The sequence below is a fragment of the Diachasmimorpha longicaudata genome, chromosome 2, assembly GCF_034640455.1.
Source record: "Diachasmimorpha longicaudata isolate KC_UGA_2023 chromosome 2, iyDiaLong2, whole genome shotgun sequence".
Classification (NCBI taxonomy): domain Eukaryota; kingdom Metazoa; phylum Arthropoda; class Insecta; order Hymenoptera; family Braconidae; genus Diachasmimorpha; species Diachasmimorpha longicaudata.
This window is the reverse complement of record NC_087226.1, coordinates 9,119,409-9,140,194: the sequence shown is the minus strand read 5'-3', so window position 1 is coordinate 9,140,194 and position 20,786 is coordinate 9,119,409. Positions and strand designations below refer to the sequence as shown.

The 20,786-nt window shown below is 41.4% G+C and overlaps 3 protein-coding genes and 1 long non-coding RNA gene across 10 annotated transcripts; 3 read left to right on the top strand and 1 right to left on the bottom strand.

Annotated features, from left to right (window-relative positions):
• The first annotated feature begins 6 nt into the window (after window positions 1-6).
• LOC135172702 (leukocyte elastase inhibitor-like) lies at window positions 7-2,871 on the top strand. Of its 2 annotated transcripts, none has more exons than XM_064138979.1 (8): window positions 7-166; window positions 287-423; window positions 597-779; window positions 856-1,066; window positions 1,142-1,356; window positions 1,724-1,903; window positions 2,351-2,486; window positions 2,612-2,871. In XM_064138979.1, exons 1-8 carry the CDS (start codon window positions 124-126, stop codon window positions 2,767-2,769), a joined length of 1,263 nt encoding a protein of 420 aa, XP_063995049.1. In that variant the 5' UTR covers window positions 7-123; the 3' UTR covers window positions 2,770-2,871. The 2 variants fall into 2 exon arrangements, with proteins under 2 accessions (XP_063995049.1, XP_063995050.1); XM_064138980.1 differs by having other exon boundaries at window positions 42-196.
• LOC135172684 (spermatogenesis-associated protein 20) lies at window positions 2,760-7,066 on the bottom strand. 6 transcript variants are annotated; one of them, XM_064138937.1, is made up of 5 exons: window positions 6,731-6,972; window positions 6,273-6,366; window positions 3,997-5,771; window positions 3,468-3,667; window positions 2,760-3,281 (listed from the first exon to the last, which is right to left on the bottom strand). In XM_064138937.1, the coding sequence occupies exons 3-5, from the start codon at window positions 5,738-5,740 to the stop codon at window positions 3,021-3,023; spliced, it is 2,205 nt and encodes a 734-aa protein (XP_063995007.1). In that variant the 5' UTR covers window positions 5,741-5,771; window positions 6,273-6,366; window positions 6,731-6,972; the 3' UTR covers window positions 2,760-3,020. The 6 variants fall into 6 exon arrangements, with proteins under 6 accessions (XP_063995007.1, XP_063995010.1, XP_063995006.1 ...); XM_064138940.1 differs by having other exon boundaries at window positions 3,997-5,766; XM_064138936.1 differs by lacking the exons at window positions 6,273-6,366; window positions 6,731-6,972 and adding an exon at window positions 7,029-7,066.
• A 109-nt stretch (window positions 7,067-7,175) lies between these two features.
• On the top strand, window positions 7,176-20,502 carry LOC135172675 (KICSTOR complex protein SZT2-like). The gene is made up of 6 exons (XM_064138900.1): window positions 7,176-7,519; window positions 7,592-9,828; window positions 9,949-10,426; window positions 12,782-13,094; window positions 13,324-19,889; window positions 20,230-20,502. Exons 1-6 carry the CDS (start codon window positions 7,496-7,498, stop codon window positions 20,362-20,364), a joined length of 9,753 nt encoding a protein of 3,250 aa, XP_063994970.1. The 5' UTR covers window positions 7,176-7,495; the 3' UTR covers window positions 20,365-20,502.
• LOC135172728 (uncharacterized) lies at window positions 10,446-12,545 on the top strand. Its single transcript, XR_010301162.1, has 2 exons — window positions 10,446-12,132; window positions 12,192-12,545. It is a non-coding gene; the product is annotated as an uncharacterized LOC135172728 (long non-coding RNA).
• Window positions 20,503-20,786: the final 284 nt, after the last annotated feature.

The following is a 20,786-nucleotide window of genomic DNA, read 5'->3' as shown; positions in this document are numbered from 1 at the left end:
TTCCTAAAATAAGATTTAAGTAGATATAGTGCGTTATAGGTGTGTCCCAGTGTCATTTTAACAAAATAAACTCATTCTGTCAAGAGCCCCAATCTTGTGTCAACGTCAGAGAATTATTGGGATATGATCTTGTCTTTTCCTTTCATCGAGGCAACAATTGTTTCACGTAATTAATTTATTACTATTCGTGTTCGTGGCAAGTGAAATTATTAAACGTTATTCTGTTCCATTTTCTCATCGAAAACGACGGATTACCTATATCGTATGTTCCATTTATGTTTTACAGGCATAATCTTGATAATCTGTTCCCTTGTCATTCTGAAAGAAGCCCAAGCTTATGAAAATATGACGTCCTCTGTCGACCCGGGGACTTTCGTCAGAGAGGCCGAGGCCTGTCGAGTCTTTTCATCTACTTTTTACAGAGTAAAGTATTTTTGTGGTGTACAAAGAATTGTCATTTTTGAACGAATTTACTCACAACAAATTCAATAGGATTTTGGTAGACTTTCAATAGAAAATCAACGAATCCTCCCAAGCGGATGTGTCTAATGTTTTTGCGGATGTAATTAATTATTACTATATGTATGTTTTTCTAGACTGTGGGCGAAAAGTTGAAGGATTCAAATATCGTCTCATCACCTCTCAGTGTCCACTTACTATTATCATACCTCACTCATGGAGCCAAAGGACGCACCGCCGAGGAAATGATGAATGGTCTCACCCTAAGTGATATTGAACGATGGCACATTGGCTACAAGGGTCTCCTCTCCTCATTAAATGTGAGATAATAGTGTTCAAATCTGGCTAAAACAGATTAATTGAAATAAATACAGTTTCCCACATCTAACTCGACAGGGACCAGCTAAATCCGACCTTCTCGTAGCTAACTCAGTATTTCTAAAAAATGGTGTTGAGTTACTCCCAGATTTCTCGTCGATTGGAGCAGATTTCTACGACTTTACTGTTTCCAATCTCGACTTTACGAACTCAGCTGAGTCAGCAGGAGAAATAAACAGCTGGGCCATGAAGAAAACACACGATAAAATAAACAATATCATTTCTGCAGGTGAGACTCAACGTTTTGATATTGATTTTAATCATTTTTTCCTATCTCCTGTTTTTTTTCTCGGTTTCCCTTTAGATGACATAACTGATGATACTCAGATGATCCTCGCAAATGCTATTTACTTTAAAGGCTCTTGGCAATTTCCTTTTGACGTTGAGAAAACAACACCTAAGAATTTTCATGTTAGCAAAGATGTTGTTAAGAGAGTTGCTACGATGAGCCAGAAAAAACGATTTCGACATGGCGATCTTCCAGAGCTTAAAGCTAGATACATCGAAATCCCATACACAGTAATAATTCTATTTTTTTACCGCTTCAATAACCTAATTATCTTTAAGAAGTATCGTTTGTTATTAATCGTCGTGGAGTAGGGACAGGACCGAAAAAAAGTTGAGTTGAAACATAAATTTTCAGTGATTATCTTCCAGTATTTTCTCCGTCAGTGTTTAAGCTCAATATCAGAACTATTTGGGAGATGCTATATCTGCATGGAGATAAGTCACAAGTTGCCGTGCAAATTATACTCCAAGTATTTTGAAAATTGAAACATCTGCCATTTTCTATCCAGAGGTCCTTTGGATGAATTTTTTTGAATTTCTATGCCCATTATAGGAGTGTTTATAAATAACTTGATCGATGATTGCACTTTGATTGAAGGATGATAATCTAAGCCTGGTGGTTGTACTTCCAACGGAGATTGATGGTCTATCCTACTTGGAAAAGAATTTCAACTGGAATTTGGTATTGACTGCAGATTACACTCAAAAAGAGACAATTCTCCATTTGCCAAAATTCATTGTGGAGTCCAAAATTGATTTGAAGGAGATACTTCAAAAGGTGAGTTTTTGCCCAGAGAAATAATTTATTTGCATTAAGTAAATAAGATTAAAAATATTTTTCATGCTCATTTGATCATATTCAATTAGAATATGTCTGTTTATTAACGTAAATTCATATGTGTGTTTGATATGGAGATACAGCTAAAAATATTTCATCAATAAAACAGATAAATTGAGGGGATATAGAACTTCATGCTTCGCGTCAGAATTCCAACATTGTAAAGAAAAATACAGAAAACTATTAATCCACTCTTCCCCACTGATTTGCGAAACCCCATATTGTTTGAATAATCGTAAACATTCTAAGCGGGGTTTTATTTGGTAAAAATTTCCATTCCCCTGGATGTTAGTCAAATTAAATTATTCCGTTCCCCCAAATTCCCTATAAACCTGTAAAAAATATTGACAATCATAATAATTCACTTTTTTCTCGCACTTTTATCAGGTGGGCTTGTTAGCAATGTTCGAAAACAGTGCTGATTTATCCGGTATTGCAAATGTACCTCTAAAAGTCAGTAAAATATTGCAGAAAGCATTTATCGAGGTAAATGAATTTGGCACAGAGGCAGCAGCTGTTACAGGTAATTAAGTAGTTCCATAATTTAACAGATCTTTAGAAACTGAATATGTATTCTTTCTGATGGTCTATTCTACAATCGAAAATGTCTATTATTGTACCCACTACCCATTTATTGTTCACTCACAGTTGGACAAATAAGATTAAAACGAATGGTCCACGAGCCGGATGAATTCAATGTCGATCGTCCCTTCATGATCGCAATCCGGCATAAACCCAGTGACATTCCCCTCTTCGTCGGCAGTGTTCGTGATATTGGTGAAACTATCCCCAAAGATGAGCTCTAACTCAACAATCAATTTATTTTCCAGCACAACAAATCTATTTTATAATATTTCTCATGTTTACAGCAGCAATATACATCAATAAACCTAATTTTTCTATCACAATTCGGTGTTTATTCTTTCCACATCTCAATATCAATTGCAATATCAAATTACAATTGCATTTATTCGCACTGGGTGAAATAGAATCCTCGATTAATAGTATTTGATCGGTTAAGCGTTTAATGTATAATAGATGGGGATCTATATAGGATTTATTTAGCGGAATCTAGGAGTTCCTTCAGTTGCTGGGGTTCAACGATTGGTAAAGAACAAGTTCTATGGCGACATACAAATATCGTCGCTCGACCGTTGTGCGGTTTCATTTTCAAAACGAGTTCATTTTTTCGCGATATTATCGAATCAGTATCATCTGGATCGATTAGAAGTAGAACTTTGGAAGGAATTAGGCGGTCTCTGATTACGTCCAGAAGTTCTTGCGTGTCCTTCGCGTCCTTCTTTCCTGCTATATACAGCTGGAAGTATAACAAGCACTTTTGTACATTTGTTCATGCATACGATTATTGATAGATGAATAAATAAATTAATTCTGGTATTAACCCGTCGCGCTTTCCTCAAGAGTTTTTATCAACTTTCAAATTTTGAATGGTATCGTTGAAGTTCCTTTCAATTATTTGTAATTTTGCTCTAAGATTACTCACTTGAGTTGTAGCATCATGATAATGAAGTAAAGCACAACCTAGTTCTGGCACGGCCACTGGAATTCTCGTTAAGGTGTCCGAAAAATGTTTGAAGATCGCCTCAGCCTTTTCATTATAATCTTTTCGATCCAACAATGAAGCTAGACGTAGTAGATTATTAGCAGCTACGGAGTTGCTTGACGGCTCTGCCCCATCATGTTCTACGAATGGCAATGCGCTCATCTCCGTAAATACCCTCATTAAGACCCAAATGGATGATCATAATGATTATCACGATCACAATGATTATCACAATGATTATCCACCAGCTATGGTAAATGTAACAGGGGGTAAATATAATTTCGAGGAATTTCTGTCATTATTACATGTCCATTAAAAGGAATGAATGTACTATGAGATATTTTTTCTAAAGAATAGTTATCACAGTATTTTTTCAAACGAAATAAGAACAAAAATTAATGGTTCCATCGGGAAATAGAAAATTCCAGAGTTGACAAATAAAATGTGTCATGTGAAAGAAAAAACTCACCATCTTTGAGCCGGAGAATAATATTTTTCTCCCCTTTTGTGGTATTGAAATACCCTCCTCCCTCGGCATCCCAAAATAGCTCATCCTGCACATCCTGTAGTTCTTCAGCGAGTACCAGCCACTGTGAATCCAATGTAGCAGTATACAAATCAATAAGTCCCTGTACCATGAAAGCGTAATCGCCGTGGAATCCGTTGATAGGAACCCCTGGCTGAGTGATAACATCATTATCCCCCCTGTAGCAACTCCTCAAGAGAACCCTCTTATCCTTATCAAACAAATACTTCTCGGTAAACTTAGCTGCATCCACCGCATACTGCACGTAATCCTTGTTCCTCATGGCCGCACCAGCGTACGACAATCCGCTGATCATCAATCCGTTCCATGCAGTGACGATCTTGTCATCCAGATGAGGCCTGGGTCTCTTCGAACGCTCCTCAAACAATATTTTATTCGCATCCTTTAGGTGCCCCTTCAACTCATCAACACTTATCTTAAAATGTTCCGCAGTTTTTTCCAGTCCCCCATAGACAATCAAAACATTCTTTCCAGTCATTTCATTGTGTGGATCCTGACGTTTCTCTAAATTTCCGTTCTTCTTCACCCCGTAATGATAAATGTAAATATCGCTCAGTCGTGTTTCATTCTTGATGTTCTTATCCAGAAGCTGATCAATCTCCTCAGCACTCCACACGTAGAAAGCCCCTTCCTTCTTCTGTCTGGCATTAGCCGAAGGCAGGGAGTCAGCGTCTTCAGCGCTGTAGTATCCCCCTTCCTTATGCCTGAGATCTCTCGTGACATATGTGACAATGTCGTCGATTATGTCAGAGTAAAAGGTGTCCTTAGTTGCCACAAAAGCGTTTGAGTATGATCTCAACAGCTGTCCTTGATCATAAAGCATCTTCTCGAAATGAGGTACGTGCCATTTGCCGTCAACCGAGTACCTCGAGAAACCCTGACCCACGTGATCATGGATTCCTCCGTTCGCCATCTTCTTCAGGGTTTTTATGCACATGCTCAGGCATTGCTTGCCGAGATCACTATTGCGGTCACGTGCGTACATGTGGAAGAGGAGATTCAGATTGACAGGCTGGGGGAATTTCGGGGCGTCGGAGAAGCCACCGAATTCAGGGTCGAACGAGCGGACTAGTTGCTGGACGCATTTGTTACCACTGTCAGCAGATGGAGGGGGAGATCCAGAGAGCGTTTCTCCTTTGCTCGATTGCCTTAGGATGTCGAGGATCGTGGAGCTAGAGCGAATCAGTTCTTGTTTGTTCTCCAGCCACTTCTGGGAGAGTGATAGCAGGACTCTTTCAAAACCGGGCTGGCCGTATTTATCCACTGGTGGGAAATATGTGCCTCCCATCACTGGGATTAGACTTGGTGTTAAAAAGACACTCATTGGCCAACCACCGTGGCCGTAGATGTTCTGGACAAAAGTCATGTAGATCTTATCAATGTCCGGTCGCTCCTCTCGATCCACCTTTATGTTTACGAAGTATGTATTCATGATCTTCGCGATGATCTCGTTTTCGAAGGACTCGTGCTCCATCACATGACACCAGTGACACGTGGAGTAGCCGACCGATAAGAAAATTAGCTTGTCCTCGCGTTTGGCTTTTTCTAAGGCTTCGTCACCCCAGGGGTACCATTGCACCGGGTTCGAGGCGTGCTGGAGGAGGTAGGGGGACTTCTCTAGCGCCAGTTTGTTCCGGTGGGGTGGAGGGTGCGAGGATGATGCCATTGTTAAGGCAGGGGGCAGTGTGTAGTCTATTCTGAAAGGGGGTTGATGTCAAGGGAGATGTACATTAGTTGCAATTGAATTTTGTGGTGGTATTTCGAGGTTTAATCTATAGGGACCTGTGGGAGCTTCCAGGACGTTACCCCTAGTGGCTAGCGCCGGCCACAGACATTTTTCAAAATTTTAAAATTTCACAATAAATTTGAATTCCATTTGATATCTTGCAAGTTTCTTCTTTTAAACTTCAACATTTTCAGCGGAGGAATTTCTATAAGAAATATCTCAATAAATAGTTGAGTTTTAAAATTTTCAGATAGAATCGACAACAACAAAAAATCCCTTAGAATTCCCTTCCGAATTCACTCCATTCATATATCAAATCAAATAATTTAAACTCTCAAATGAATAGAGTATGGTTTTGAGCTGAAAGAAAAGCAAAAGTATTGCAGCCTAGTACATGCGAATTTTTATCATTCTGAATGATAAAGCATAAATGTTAATTTGCCTGAATATGCTCGTGAAATTTCACAACTACCTTTTGCGCCCAGCTGATAACAACGTTCCACGATACACTCCAAGACTCTTATGTGCGCGATAAATATGGGATGACTCTGATAAACAGCGAGTTGCTGAAATGAAAAAGCATCTCACACAAATCATACCATCAATTTGTGAGTTTTTCACGATGATGTTACATAAGCATATCAATGATTTTTCTTATCTTAAACACAGAATGACAAGTCCCATATGATCATTGTTGCTGTCACATTGTTGTACGCGTACACATTCAGCACATAGATGAATAACGATCGAATGTCATTAACTATCATCCGAGTCGTACAATAATAATTGCACAGTTTCTCCTCATTCAACCAGCAATTGGTATATTTGTTTATTAACAATAGGGAATTTATGATTTATTAGTGATCAAACAAATGGCACAGTCGGCCTTTCACTTTCATTTTCACTTAGCATGACACTGAATGACCTAACCTCTTGATCCAACGACGTCTGCTTGCGATTCTGTGAGCAATTCCACGAACTTAATTCGCAAATTTTGGGGCTTATAAATTAATGACGCAGTGTGATGAATTGCGACAAAATCTAACGGTCCTCGCACTCTTTTTTTCTATAGCCAAAATTTGTATGGAGACAGCCGACAGATAATTTCTTTTCGCAAAATCAAGTAATTCTATCGTTTGTACTAGATTTGTATCCGTCTGTACTGAGCTCAGAATACTTCGTTAGTTTCTCATTTATTTTTAAATAAATAATTAAAAATGCAACTCACGTAGTGACTTCTATGTGCCACATGGGGAAGCTCACACAGAACACAGCGCTGCGCGCGGCATCCCGAGGTACTTGTTCAACTGCTGACGTCAGTTCAAACCCCCCAGAACTGAACTGCTACTTTAGTCCATCCTCTTTGCACCTTCCTGATGTCCACAGACATCTCTTCTCCGTCTGTTTTTTCTATATGAGCACACTCTAGTGCATAATAAATACCATTCTAGGTTATGTATTGTTATCATCACTTAATCTCTGCCAAAAAAAATATAAATTATTAGTAGTGACCTTTGTACAACTACCCAATCAAATGGCAATTTTCTATTTATCCTTGTACGTTGATTGTGTTCGGTGTCTTCAGCCTATAACAAACATTTCATTCATAACGTAATGGTGTTTAGATTCAAGGAAATGTAAATAAATAGTTACTTTAGTAAATTGACCGTTAAATTAAGTGTAGATAGTTTATCAATGATGTATCGTCCTGCGGGAGAGGTATTTATCAGTTCCATTCACCACTAATTCGTAATTATTCGATTATTTCAATGGTTTATTGGCCATTTATAGACTGATGAGAGGCCCATCCTGGAGGCAGGAACGGTGTACCTCTTGATGAAAAAGGGATTTCCCATATCCCGAAATGTCAGGGCCCAGTGGATCTTGGAGCACCTAGACACTGTGATAACCATTCAAACCCAGAGGCATGATCCCGATGAAGCTCCAGAACTGGAGGTAGTCTCCATCATTCCCAAAGACCACTCGTCCCCCTGGAGTGACGACACCAGTCATGAGTACCAGTACAGAATAACTTCAAGTTCATCGGTGATATTTCTCGCTCACAAGTACCGAATGGTCTTTTGCCTGGACCTAAGTCCCTCCTTAGGAACTATTGACATTCAGCGTGGAGAAGTGGTGATGGACGAGGTTTACATGGCGATGAAACAGTGCTTGGAGAATGTCTCCAAATCCTTCACCGTCCCTGGAACTAAACGAATCCTTCGACCAGAGATCTATGTCACGATAATCGTGCACACCCCATTCTTCACAAATCCAGCCCAACAGGTACTAGTTCAGAGTTGGCTGATAACATCTGAGAACATCCTTTATCTCATGCAGTTCATTGAGAAACGTTTGAACTCCCTCGAGGAGAACATTGCGAGGGCAGAGGCTGAAAGATCCTCCTCTGGGATATTTGAGGATGAGATATCGGCGATGGGGATGACTTTAAACTCATCCCACTCTCTCTCTAATATGTCTGTGATCTCCTCTGAAGCGAGCTTCATCAATATGCTGAGGTATGGAATGCTGGCCCTGGCTCTCCTCCCAGAGCACAGCTGTGCTCACCTAGTAATAGTAACTGATGGAATAGTTGGGATTTCTGACGTATACATTCTAGACTCAATGGTCCAGCAATTGAGAGCCTCGACAATAGCCTGCAGTTTCCTGCACGTAGGAAGTGCTTATCACCCTCACTGTGCAAATGGTCTAGTACCTTATCAAGACATCCTCTGTTTCCTGGCTACAGCGACCCTTGGTTGCTACATGACCTTTATGCCTCAATTCTCCACCAACGAAGACATGAACATCTATCACAGGAACTTCCTCTGCTGGCAGTTGTACAGAACAGTGCCCAGTGAACACTCGATAAAATCTAACTACTGGCAAACCGACAACTCTCTGTTCTACGGTTTTCAGCCTCAGCTCCTCAGAAAGAAGCAAATTGATAACAAAGTCACCTGCACCCTCAGTTCACTCCTCTGTTGTCGATTGAGAGACGGCTATTTAATCAAGAGAATGTCTTTGAGAGATGGAAACATCGAGATCTGCTTTATTCTCCCCTGGAAGACGCATGTGTTCCTCGAGTACTTCATCTCGAGTGCCTGGCCACCGAAATCAGTGGCAACTTGCAACACAATTCAGTACACAATAGCTGTTGAAGCCCCTTATGAATTTCTTCATGACATTACCTGTCTCTCGAAAAAACCCCTAAAGTCGCAGTATCGACAGAATGTAGTGTCCAGGTTCTGGGCGACTTTGAGCTCTCTTACAGAGAATGACACAATGTTGGAACACTTCAGTTGGTTTCCAGAGCCAGGCTGGACCTGGTACAACGTACCAGACACAATCAGAAGTGGAATGCCTGTGTTCTATTTGCCAGCCTATCCTCTAGCAACTGCTGTTCAATTGAGTGATGCAGTTTGCCCTCAGTTTGGGAAGATCTGGAAGCCAGTGGCATCGCTGGACTCGAACCAATGGGCACGTTGGATGCACTCTCAGAGGGTCACTCTCGTCCTCACTCACGACAGACCCCTTCCCAAATATCTCCATCAGGCAAATCAGAGTGGAAGGTTTCAGTGCATTCAGTGTCGTCAAGGGGCTGCTGTACTCTACGCAATGCTCAAGAACTGGGCGACTTTCGTTCTAGTCGAGAATCACACGTATGTTCAGTTTATTTATAGAGAGCCGGAGAAGCCACCAGTGTCCTTTTCGGTTATTAGAATCAACTCGAAGGCACTTTGCGTAGTTCTGCATGTGGCATTTGCTGGAGGTACTCAAGGAGTTGTCAGGCACAACCTCGTGATGGACCTGGTGGAGAGGCTCTCGAAGCTTACGTTGCCTAATAGACCCACGGAGATGAGGGAGACTCCTTGCTGCACGATTATTCATAAATCCTTGGAAAGAATTCTCATTCGGTACGAGAGAATGCCGACAGATTTCAATACTGTCGTTTTTCCAGATGGAACACAACCCATTGTCAAGTGTGTGCAGACTCCTGGTGGTGTCCTCACAACGACTTTATCTAGGTATTATTATTATTACGTTCGAATATTACTGTACACGAGTGTCAGTAATGTTAGTAATTGCACGGAAATAAGTTATTTATTTTAAGAGGTTATTAATGTTTCGAGGAAATCTTCTTCCAGGTATTTATTCCATTTTCGCTGGTTATGGAATGTCAAACGACCGGTAATCCAAACGATTCCTGGAATCACTGTACCCAAGCTCAATATCACCGCAATTGCGCGGATTCTTTCGACTATCACCAAGATGAGGCTAAATGAGGGCTTCAATTTTGCGTACTCGGCTGCGGGAATCATTAATATGGTGCTGGAGGTGGAGATGCTGGGGGCGATGAACGAATATCACCCATGCGTTATCCAGTATGTCATTTTTCCACCACACACTATTAGCAGTCCTAGCATGGAGAAGGATAGTGAGTCTGAGGAGGAAAGCGACGAGGGAACCGCTGATGGAGAAGCTGGCAACGATGATAGTGAGAATTCCGGAGACTATCAGATTGTCACTGAGGTATGGGTCGAGCCACAGTGCGGCAGGGTCAAGGCCGGACATGCTACGGGAGCGTATACGGATGGATTAAGTTATCATCAATTTCCAGATGCTGTAAGTTATTTTTGTGTAGAAGATTGTACTATAGAACCTTTTTCTGGAAACTTTTTTTGAAGGATTCTAAAAAGTTGACTTTCGAAATGGTACAAAGAAGGGCTTTTTAGGGTGTTAATGAGTTAACTTGTTTGTTATCACTATTATTATTATTAATATTAAATGAAAATGAGGAATTGATATTTAGTTGGAAGTAAACACATTAATGGAGAAAAATGAAGATTAGATACAATTCCGGGAAATACCAGTCGTCAAATGATCCTTTTTCTTGTACTAGTGAGCTGAAAAATGTTTAATCGAAAAAAACAATTGGTCCATAAGAAACTGGTCCAATGAATGGATCAGTGGAATGACGAATAATTTATAAATCCATGAATTGTTTAATAGATTCGAATCTCAAAAAAAATCTTTGACACGTCGACCATTCGTTAGACGACTTGGACAAAAAATTTCAGACCGTAACCAAAAAGTGAAGATGGAACAATCATTCTGAATATCAGTCAGTTCGTTAGAAGTGATAAGGGTTTCACGTATTCCTCAGTGTTCTTGCTTGATAAGATAACTAGGATCAATACTTACACAGACCTCAATAGATCAAATAGAAACTATGAGGACTTAATTCAAATTTCGTGGTTTGTCGTAATGAATCTATTCATTTGAAAAAATATCATCACAATGTAGGGGGATATGATCGAGTTATCTCGCTGCTGAGTTTCGATGGATGTGTTGAGAGTCTCCGTACCAGTGCTATCTCCCCTGTCTTGATAAATCGGTCGTAATCAGTTCAAAAGGAGAATTGTTTCTCGGACATTAATGCTTTGAAGTGGTTTATTTTGTCATGGACATCTATATCTCAGCAAACATTGGACCGAGATACCGTTTATAAAGATTATTGTTGTATTCTTCATCGCTTAGTTCAATTACGGATAAATTTCGACCCCTTAATTATCCGAAATTTTCTGATTTCATTCTATCAATAGTCAATTACCAAATTAATCGAAATTCATACAATTTTATTTCATCGATAAGGCCAAAGCCTTTTTATCTTTTCCTTTTAAGATAACTTTCTTGAAAATAATATGCTGTCGAAATTAATCTCTCGATAGAATCTTATCTCCCAGCGCTGATATCAAAACTCCTCAAAGTCATCACAGTCTCGAGAGAAAAATTCGTTCGAGAGAGTATAATTTTTGTCTGACTAGGCCTTCCCCGAAAAACTTCGGTTTACCGATTCTTCGTCTTATCACTCAATAAGATAACACTGGAATGAAATCCAGTTACCAATTAGGAGGGTGAGGTGAATTCTCCAGGAGTGAAATGGACCTTTGCACCCCGGGACTGCTTCAATTCTCCGAAATATCAATTGAATTCATCAATAAAATCTCGTTGAAATGATTGAAGTTGACACGTTGTATCTGTGTATCTCAAGCGTGTCGTTATCGTTATCAGGGTGGGGCTCGGATATCGATGAGGGACCTAGACGGGGTTTTCCTATCAGTTACCGTGGGTATATATGGGCCCCCTGGCGTTGTCACCTGGGCCTAGTCATTTCACTTTTTATATTAACGTGTCGAACACTTCGGTCACTCGTGATATATCTCAACGATGGGGAAAAAAATTGATTTCTGTGATTGTGAAAGTTTCCAAGTGGTGTTTTTCGTCGGTCACTTCGTCTGCCAATTCGTCCAGGAGACACTCAGTTGGAGGTGAGGATCTAGGCAGTGGGTTTTGCACTCAAATTAATTGCCAGATCTATTTCTTCCAGCTTAGGGTCGTCCTGAATTTTTCGTCGATGAGATCTTCATTTTTTCTGTGGAAGTAATCCTCGGTTGTTTCATTCATCTCTTGAATTTTTTGGATTATTGTTTTGGCTTTGTTCGAGGTGTCGCGGTTCAAGTGGAGAAGTGGTCTCTGCGCTTGGCATTAAAAGTGAGATTCAACTCCTCCAACTTATTCCGGGCACCTGGTCTCTTCATTTTTCTCCATTATAATCAATAAAAATCTCCTATATTTTATCTTTTAACAACTCATCAAATATTGTATACAAGCGTACTGACACAAATTCCTCATTTATATTTAATAATAATTAATCGAATAAATAGTCATGTACAGTAGAGAAGACCTTTTTCTTCTTTTCCCTCTTTCTTTTTCTGAAAATATCTACTATCTGTGGCTGTTTTATTCTTCTCTTTGATTTTCTCCACAAAATATTAAGTAATCTTCACAATAGTTGAAAAAAATGTTATACAAGGTTGTGAGACAAATTCCTCATTTGTAATGTATAATATTCGTAGAAATAGATAGCCATGTAGAGTAGAATATATTGTTGGAGGTTGCTTTTAATATTGCTTCCAGATATGCCGAATTGATGAAGAGTGCATAAACGCCCTTTTGACTCTAGAGCACTTGAGCTTGCTGAGTCAGGTGGAGGCCCGCGAGGGCAGTGCTGATCCGACCAATGGATATCAGTACCAGAATAATTTGTATAATCAGGGTAATCGGGGGCCCTCACGACGGACATCCATCAATAATTTCACACAATCCAAGCCGTTTCTCGATACACCCTCTAGAGATGATAACATCGATCATAAATTATTTAATTTCGATGCTCTGAGCATTCTTCCCAAGTGCCAACAAGCTGAGTTGCTGTTCTCCATGTTCGCTGATGGTTAGACAATTATCTTAATAAATTTCGACCCCGTGAATTTTCACAAATTAATAGTTAATTAAAGTTGTGAAATCAAATGATTTCCTTTCTCATTTTAGTTCACGTGCATTTTGGAAATTTAATGAGTAGAACACTTCTATGGGATTTTTTATTAGAAAATTTTTTATGAAATCATCTAAAAGAACAATAGCTCAAAGACGAAATTAAATTTTATAAATTCCCGCTTTAGGACCATCATTTGCAGAAGACAATGCGGAGAACACAAACAGTATTCTCCTTGAGAATCTCATGGATCATATGAAGCACCTCCACAACAAGGAAATCATTCTGACCGCTTCCGAATCTCAAGAATTCACAGAAATGCTCTTCTCGCGCCCCCGCGAGGTCTCCACTCCTCTGCCCTTTTCCCAAGACCTCACCGAGAAGCAGAAGAACTCGATAAGATGGCGATGCTTCATTAATGGCATCAGTACAACCCACATAATCCTAACACTCCTCCCTTCAACAGAGAAAGACGTACGAACACTGTTCAATCCATCCCTGAGACATCGAAAATACTCGAGAGAGAAGTCACTAGAAAAATTAGACAAACTGTCCCCATCCGAGGAGAAAGCCATCCCCTCATGGTTCGGTACTCCTAAGAAATTTGAGATTGAATCAAGCATCTCTAGTCGGACGACGACTACTGAGAGTACTCCAAAGACAGATAGAAGACGAAGAGTTCCCTCTGGGGGACCTAAATCAGGCCTGATCCTCCCAATTTATGTCTATGACTGCTCCCTAGCACTCCTCATCGAGGTCCTCATTAACAAGTTCAATTCCCCGAGATCCAAAGACATCTACCAGAACAATACATTCTCAGTAGGTCAACACATCCATGAGGACTTCATCCACTTAAAATCCTCAAACGATTGTAAATCAGCATCTCCGGAGCCGAAGAGTGAAGATTCTGACAATGGAACTGATCAGAGGAGCCTTTTGGAGCATTGTAAACTCCTGAACCTGGCTCACTGCCATTGTTTCGTTGTGGCTGTTTATAAATCCCTCTCCCTGCAGCTGCAACTCTCCTATGAGGACATGGAGGCTGCTGTGGAGCAGTGTGAAGAGTCTCTCATCGAGATCAACATAACAGACTATTTGAAAACGGTTTGTAAGCACTTGAACCCATCAAGTTCGCTCAGACAATCAGAGCCTGAGAGTTACACCTGCTCCACCTGCGTCGAGTTTCAACCCCTTCACAATCTCATTCGAGAGAAGTTTAAGAGGATCATCCAGGTGGCCTTCAAACCCGTTCCAGCACACCCAGAGTTCTACTACTGTTCTCCCCTGCACAATCCCGACAGGCAAAGGGAGTATCATAGGTCTGATAGCGACGACGACTTGGCGGAGGGCTTGGCATGCCCCTCGGATATCGAGTGGCAGTTTGATGGACAAATTAAGACAGTTTCCTCCAATGGTACCTGGCCCATTTCCAACATGAGGGATGATATCAAGCTCTTCAGTTACGACTCCACTGAATCCCTGATCAGTGATCTACGCGAGGACGAGCGCAACTGCAACGAGCAGCCACTCTTCCTTCAGCTGAACTGCTCAGTACACTCGCGATCCCACTTTTCCAGTATTCCTGTTAAGCTCCTCCCTACGTGTTTCGCGGAGCTTCAACAACACCTCGATGACTACACATTTTCTGACTTCGATAATGTTAAAATAACTTTGGACATAATATGCTTGAATCTCCCGAAGGAAGTCTTGGAGGTGAGTCTCGAGCGTGTGGCCTTGAGGACGACGTCCTACTGCAGTGCCTCTCCAGTTGGAAGTCTGAAGACAGAGAGTGAAAGTAGCCCTGGGAACGACACAGCATTATCAGAGGATTTATTATTGAGGGAACGAATTGCACATCTGCCTCATCATCAGCACAATGCGATTTCAAATCTGAGAATGGAGATCGAGTGGCTCCTGAGAGACGAAATAGCGACAGCCCTGCTGGATAGGACGCCTGCGACAGAGGAGACCTTGGATTTCGTGGCTAAACATGTGGCTGAATCCAGTGGGACAACCAGTTGTCACCTAGATAAGGTTCCTCTACAGTTCGTCTTCTCCTCGAGTAACAGTGCCCCCAAGTTCCACGAGGAGCTCATAAAGATGGAGGTGGATAGGTACAAGATTAAGCAACTAGAACGATTCTTATATTTTGTGAAAGATAACAAGACAGTCAGTGAAGTAGAAACCTCGTGCAACGAAACGAAATTAGATATAAATGATGAGGATAGATCGACAGTGGAATTAGACGATTCAGATAGCCCTCAGGACGTCAGTAGTCGGACCTCGAGGCAGGACTCTGGAGATCCTCCAGGATGTCATTCGGAGATCTCCAGTATTGGTGAGGGCCATCCAGGAACGGACGATGGATACGAGGGAGACAGCAGCAACTCCGAGGACGACTGCTGTTGGCTGGTTGATCTTGGTAAACGAAGAGACTCTCTTCCCAACTTCTGGTTGATCCTCCAGGTACACAGGAACCATGTGAACGTTTATTTCCACTGTAGGTTTCTGGAGTTTGCCTCGCCTGAGGTTGATAAGTATAGGCAAGTTCAAAAAATGGTGGTGGCACAGATAAGTGCCATATGCAAGAGAGTTAATCAATATCTATTATTGGAGAGTCTCCATGACACGAGGAATTGTGATTCTCTGCTGGAACCAGAGTCTCATGAAGACCACAACTGGAGAGCGGACTCCACGAGTGAATCAGGATTGATCCCCAAGCATGAGTCAGTAATGAATATGATCCCTGGTATGTTCAGGTGTTCAGTGGTCTGGGAAGTTCCCTTTTCCCTCCATCCTAGGCTGAAGACAGGGCCTGGGAGATCAGGATTATCTAGAGGGATCAAGGCTCTTCACGTAGTATTGAGCAGATTCTCAGTTAATAACAGAAACAATATGTTTGTTTATCGTGAAAACAATTCTAACGTTTTCTACCTTCGACTGCACGAACAAACTGGGGATGGTAAGCCATTGCAGAATAAATTATCTGAGTCTGATGAGAAACTGATGGTCTCCAGGAGCAGTAGTATCACTTCCTTATCTCAATCAAGAAATCATGGAGTACAGCAGGATCAGTCGAGGATCGATGACACTCGACCCAGGGTCAGATCCTTTGGGGAGAAGGACTCTGATTATCTCAGCAAATGTGAAGACTCAATCGTGCTGATGGTCCATGGAATATCAGAGCCTGGTGTGGAAGTGAAGCAGGATCTAGTTCAGGTTCTCCATAATAGGCTGGATGATGCAGTTTTAGAGGTGCTTTCTGTGATGCTAGCTAGGAATCCAATGTGTAAATTAACTCCAGCTGATGTTCACTTCATTCAGAAGCCTTACAGGTCACCTGAGAGCTATGTACAGTTCTCGATCCAGCCGTATTACTCGTCCCACATGAACGCCCTCGCCTACTACCTGAGACAGAATGTTCTCCAATTCCTATACATCCCTAAATACACAGATCCAAGGAGACACTATCACTTCCAAGATTACTCACAGCCTGAGGGATCCAGTAAACGCGTTCCCGAGACTGACATTTTTTTAAACAATCAGAGCCAGTCGAGTGGTAACAAGGGAATTGCCTGTATCGCCATGGCCATCTCCAAGGACATGAACGAGGCTGATTGCCTCCTAAAATTTCCTGGATATTTGTCCCCCCTAGATTTCAAGGACGTCGTGTCCACGAATTCTTACGAAGGCACCAGCTCCTGCGCATCACCGAATTCCCCCATAGAGTTCAGAATATGGAGACAGGGGAGAGTGTACCTGGAGACTCTAGTGGAAAAATTGAAGGCTGCCATAAAATACGCGACGTGGGATCTAGTCGTCGAATATCGTCTTCTTCCTGTGCCATTGACTGTTTTTAGAGGTGACGAGAAGCATAACTTGACGGACGGTTTAGAGGGAGATTCTCCAAGGAATGAATCTCAAAGTCAGCGACAAATGGGATTGGATGAATTGGGGGAAGTCGGAGAGTTACATGAGATTTACTATAACACACTTCCCTCCTGGTTTCAATTTGCGTTAGACATGGGAGTGCCTTCAGTGAAAAAACATATTGTAACTATTCAACACAGACATCCCATTCCCACCATCGTCAGGGAGCTACAGAATTTGATACGAATTAATGCACCTGAGACCTCCACGAGAAGTTTCGTGTTGAAACAGACTCAACCGTTTGTCATTGACCATTCTATTGAGACATCCACTCGGCTACCGTTTACACAGGATAATGACTTAGATGAGGGTGTCTCTAAAGACGGAGATGACAAAATAGTTTATGTGCCATACGAATTTCCTCAGGACGAACAGAGATCCTTCACGAAAGCAGTGGTAGTAGCAAGAAACTTCAAGCAGTGGAAGGCATCCTTCAGTGAATACCCTGATCCCGAGTTCTTAATACCGAAGGATCAGAAACTCCTTCAAAAGTTCAATCCCATGATCCAAGAGTCGACCTTTATCCCCCGACAACGATTGCTCCTGGCGCAAGTTGAGAGCAACCAGGTCGTGATTTATATGTACAACTGGTCCAAGGAACGATCAGAGAAATTGATAAAACAAGTGTCTAGCTTGGCGACCTGGTTGTCATCTCGATCTATCCTATTTTCAAGCATAACTCTTCAGAAATTAGGAGTATTTCATCATCAGCCGGTGGACACTTATCACCACCGTGACGATCACCCCCAATATCAAATATCGGACTTGGAGAGTCTCGCTAAGTTTCCATTGACAGCAGAAGGCAAGGAGTGGCCCAGGAGAAGTGGGCAACTCATAAAATCAGTTCCTCAGTACTCTTGGGATCGAATGCTAGGGCAAGTGATGAGAGACGCCAGGCCCACCATGCAGTATCCCCCGAATACTCCAGACCCAGTGGTAAAAGGAATTTATGACCTTCAGGACCTCTATCAAAGAGAAAGAAAAACCAAAGATGATTTAACGAAGTTGTACACAATGTGGCAGAGCAGAAGTGCAGCTCCCAGCATCCCCATGCCAGCCCTCACTCTACAGACATTCAAACAGTACTCTCGACTAATCCACTACTGTCATACGCCAATCCTCTTCTTGCCCCAGTGGAGGATCCAATCCGCAGCAACGAGAGATCACTCCTTAACTCCCCCCTCTTCAATCTCTCCAATTACCTCTCAAGTCTCTCCTATTTACAAAAAACTGGACAAAAATTCCGAGAAGACAGTGGACTCGTGGCATCAAGCGCTCTGTGCCTCCATGCTCTCGGAGTATAAACAATACCTCCAACTCCTGGGGTTCAACCCAGTCCAGATCGATGGAGACAAGGGCAATTCTGATGATCCTCATCAAGTTTGCTATCTCAAGAAATCCATGCTTGGAGGTATCCTAGTCTTCGAGATTCACCTGTCAGAGCCTTTTTTCATCGTTAAGCTTCACATCATCGAGTGCAATCGACTCCAGACGAAATCCAACACAGGATCGGTGAATCAATTTATGTCCAGTTTTGTTGATGCCTGCGATAAAATCAAGATCAACATGCATCTTCATTCCTTCACGTATGACTTTCATCTTCGTTGCATTCACTCATACATCGCAGGTACTGGCCAATGGTCGTTGCAGCAGGGATATCATCTGACCCAGTTCCTGGATGATTTTATCAAGTATTACAGCAAAGCACCTAATTTCGCGAGGAATTTGGTCTACAGTGATGTTGTTACTGTGAGCAGCTTGACGACTCCGGCTCACACTCTGTATTCCTATCTACTGTCCCACGAGAAAACCTATGGAATGCAGGTCTTCGGGATGACAAGTGACTCTCAGGATACCAGAGACAGTGAGTACGTCCTGGTGAGGCTCCAGAGTACACCTCTAGTCAGTTACTGTGACGCACAGGACACCAAATACACTGATGATTTCATCGTTGCTCTGATTGTCTCTAAGGAGGATCACTCGCCCCAGGTCGAGAAGACGGAGATCAGTCTCAAGTTTTACCTGATATTAACCAGCAAAAGGGAGCTGTATCCGAAACGGGAAGTGGAGAACAACAAATTGGGAAAATTCCGGACTGTTTACAGTGTTGTAAAGACAACAACAGGTGCCCACGTGGATAATTATCTGGAGTCTGGACCAACGACTCCAGTTCCATCGTCAGAGAAGAGTCTCAAGGACGACAGTGCCACGGACTCTGAGTATACGGAGAGTAATTCTGATTCTGTGAGTTCAGTGAGGGAGAATTCTAAGAATGATCAGGAGGACAAGAGGGAGATGGCCCCGACACCGCCACCAGTGCCCACTTCCCCTCTCATGAGTGCTAGTACTGGAAATACTCCTGAATCTCCGCATTTTATGCAGATTCGTCAGGAGTCTGTGAACTACTTAGGGTATTACTCATCCCATGAGCAGTTAATGCAGCAGTTGATAATTTCCCAGGCGAAGGCTGCGAGGCAACACATTACCAATATGATTGAAAGGGGAACACTGCATTGCAGAACTCACCTTCTCTGGAATAAACTCCTGGAGAACAAATCAACGATGAGTTATACTGAATTCATGGAGCTTAGATCATTGGCTAAAGCTGAAAGTCTGTCTGCTCTCGATACCAGATTGAGTCCTCTCATCAATCAGCCCATTGGGTGGTATCAAACGCTGGCTAAGGTCCTCCAGAATAAATATCAGGAGCATCACAAGCAGTTCAGCACTCCTGACGGAAATGTCACTCACCATTTGATACTTCACCCTAGTTATCTGCAGGCCTTCATGATGCTGACGATTGATTTGCATACGTCTAGGGGGGTGAGTTCATTCTCGAATAATTTTTTTGTAATTCCAACCAACTGATGACTTACCATCCTGATTTTATAATGAGTTTCGATATTGGTTTTGTTTTGTCACGAGGATGAATTTATTTCAAATGAGTTGACCAATTTCCATTGAAATCATTTCATTTCATCAATATCGGTACATTATTTCCATGATTTGATTAATCATAGCTTAATATGATTTTTTTACTGAGTAATTGTAACTTGTTTTTTAAGCCCGGAAATACTCAATAAATTAGTGACAATGGATGTTAGATTAGATCGGATGGATGTAAGTGTACATGAAATTCAATGTTTACTTGTTATGTTTCCAGGAACTTTATGCAGTTTATCGCAAGTCAGCTGAAATAACAAGTTCTCCATTCAACCTGAGTGAAATTCATAGTCTAATCGAGGGATTCGTAAATGCGTGTTGTTTCCACCTATGGATGGGCCTGTGCAGTCAATAAAAATACGTAAATCATCGCATAATTCATAACTCTTCAACAATGTGTATAAAAAATTTATGTTGGCTTGTAAAAAGTATGTCTCAATTATGGTGTGCATCTGTAAATACGAAATACATTATATATTTTTCTTGTTACAAACCCCTCGTTATTGACTATTCAATTGATAAAATTCCCCAAGCTATTAATTTCGTGAAGACTTTTGTAAAGAAAAACAAGACACATAATTTTTTTTTGTATTTCTCGTTATTTTTCCCTTTTTTAACAACATCACAATTGTTTTTCGAATGATTAATATTAAAATGATATTACTTAGAAATTATTAGCTACTACCATTTAAAAATTATCTAGAATTATTAATACTAAGTAGTGTACATCCATACATCTGTCATAAGGGGACAATATTTATCATCGCATGGAAAAAA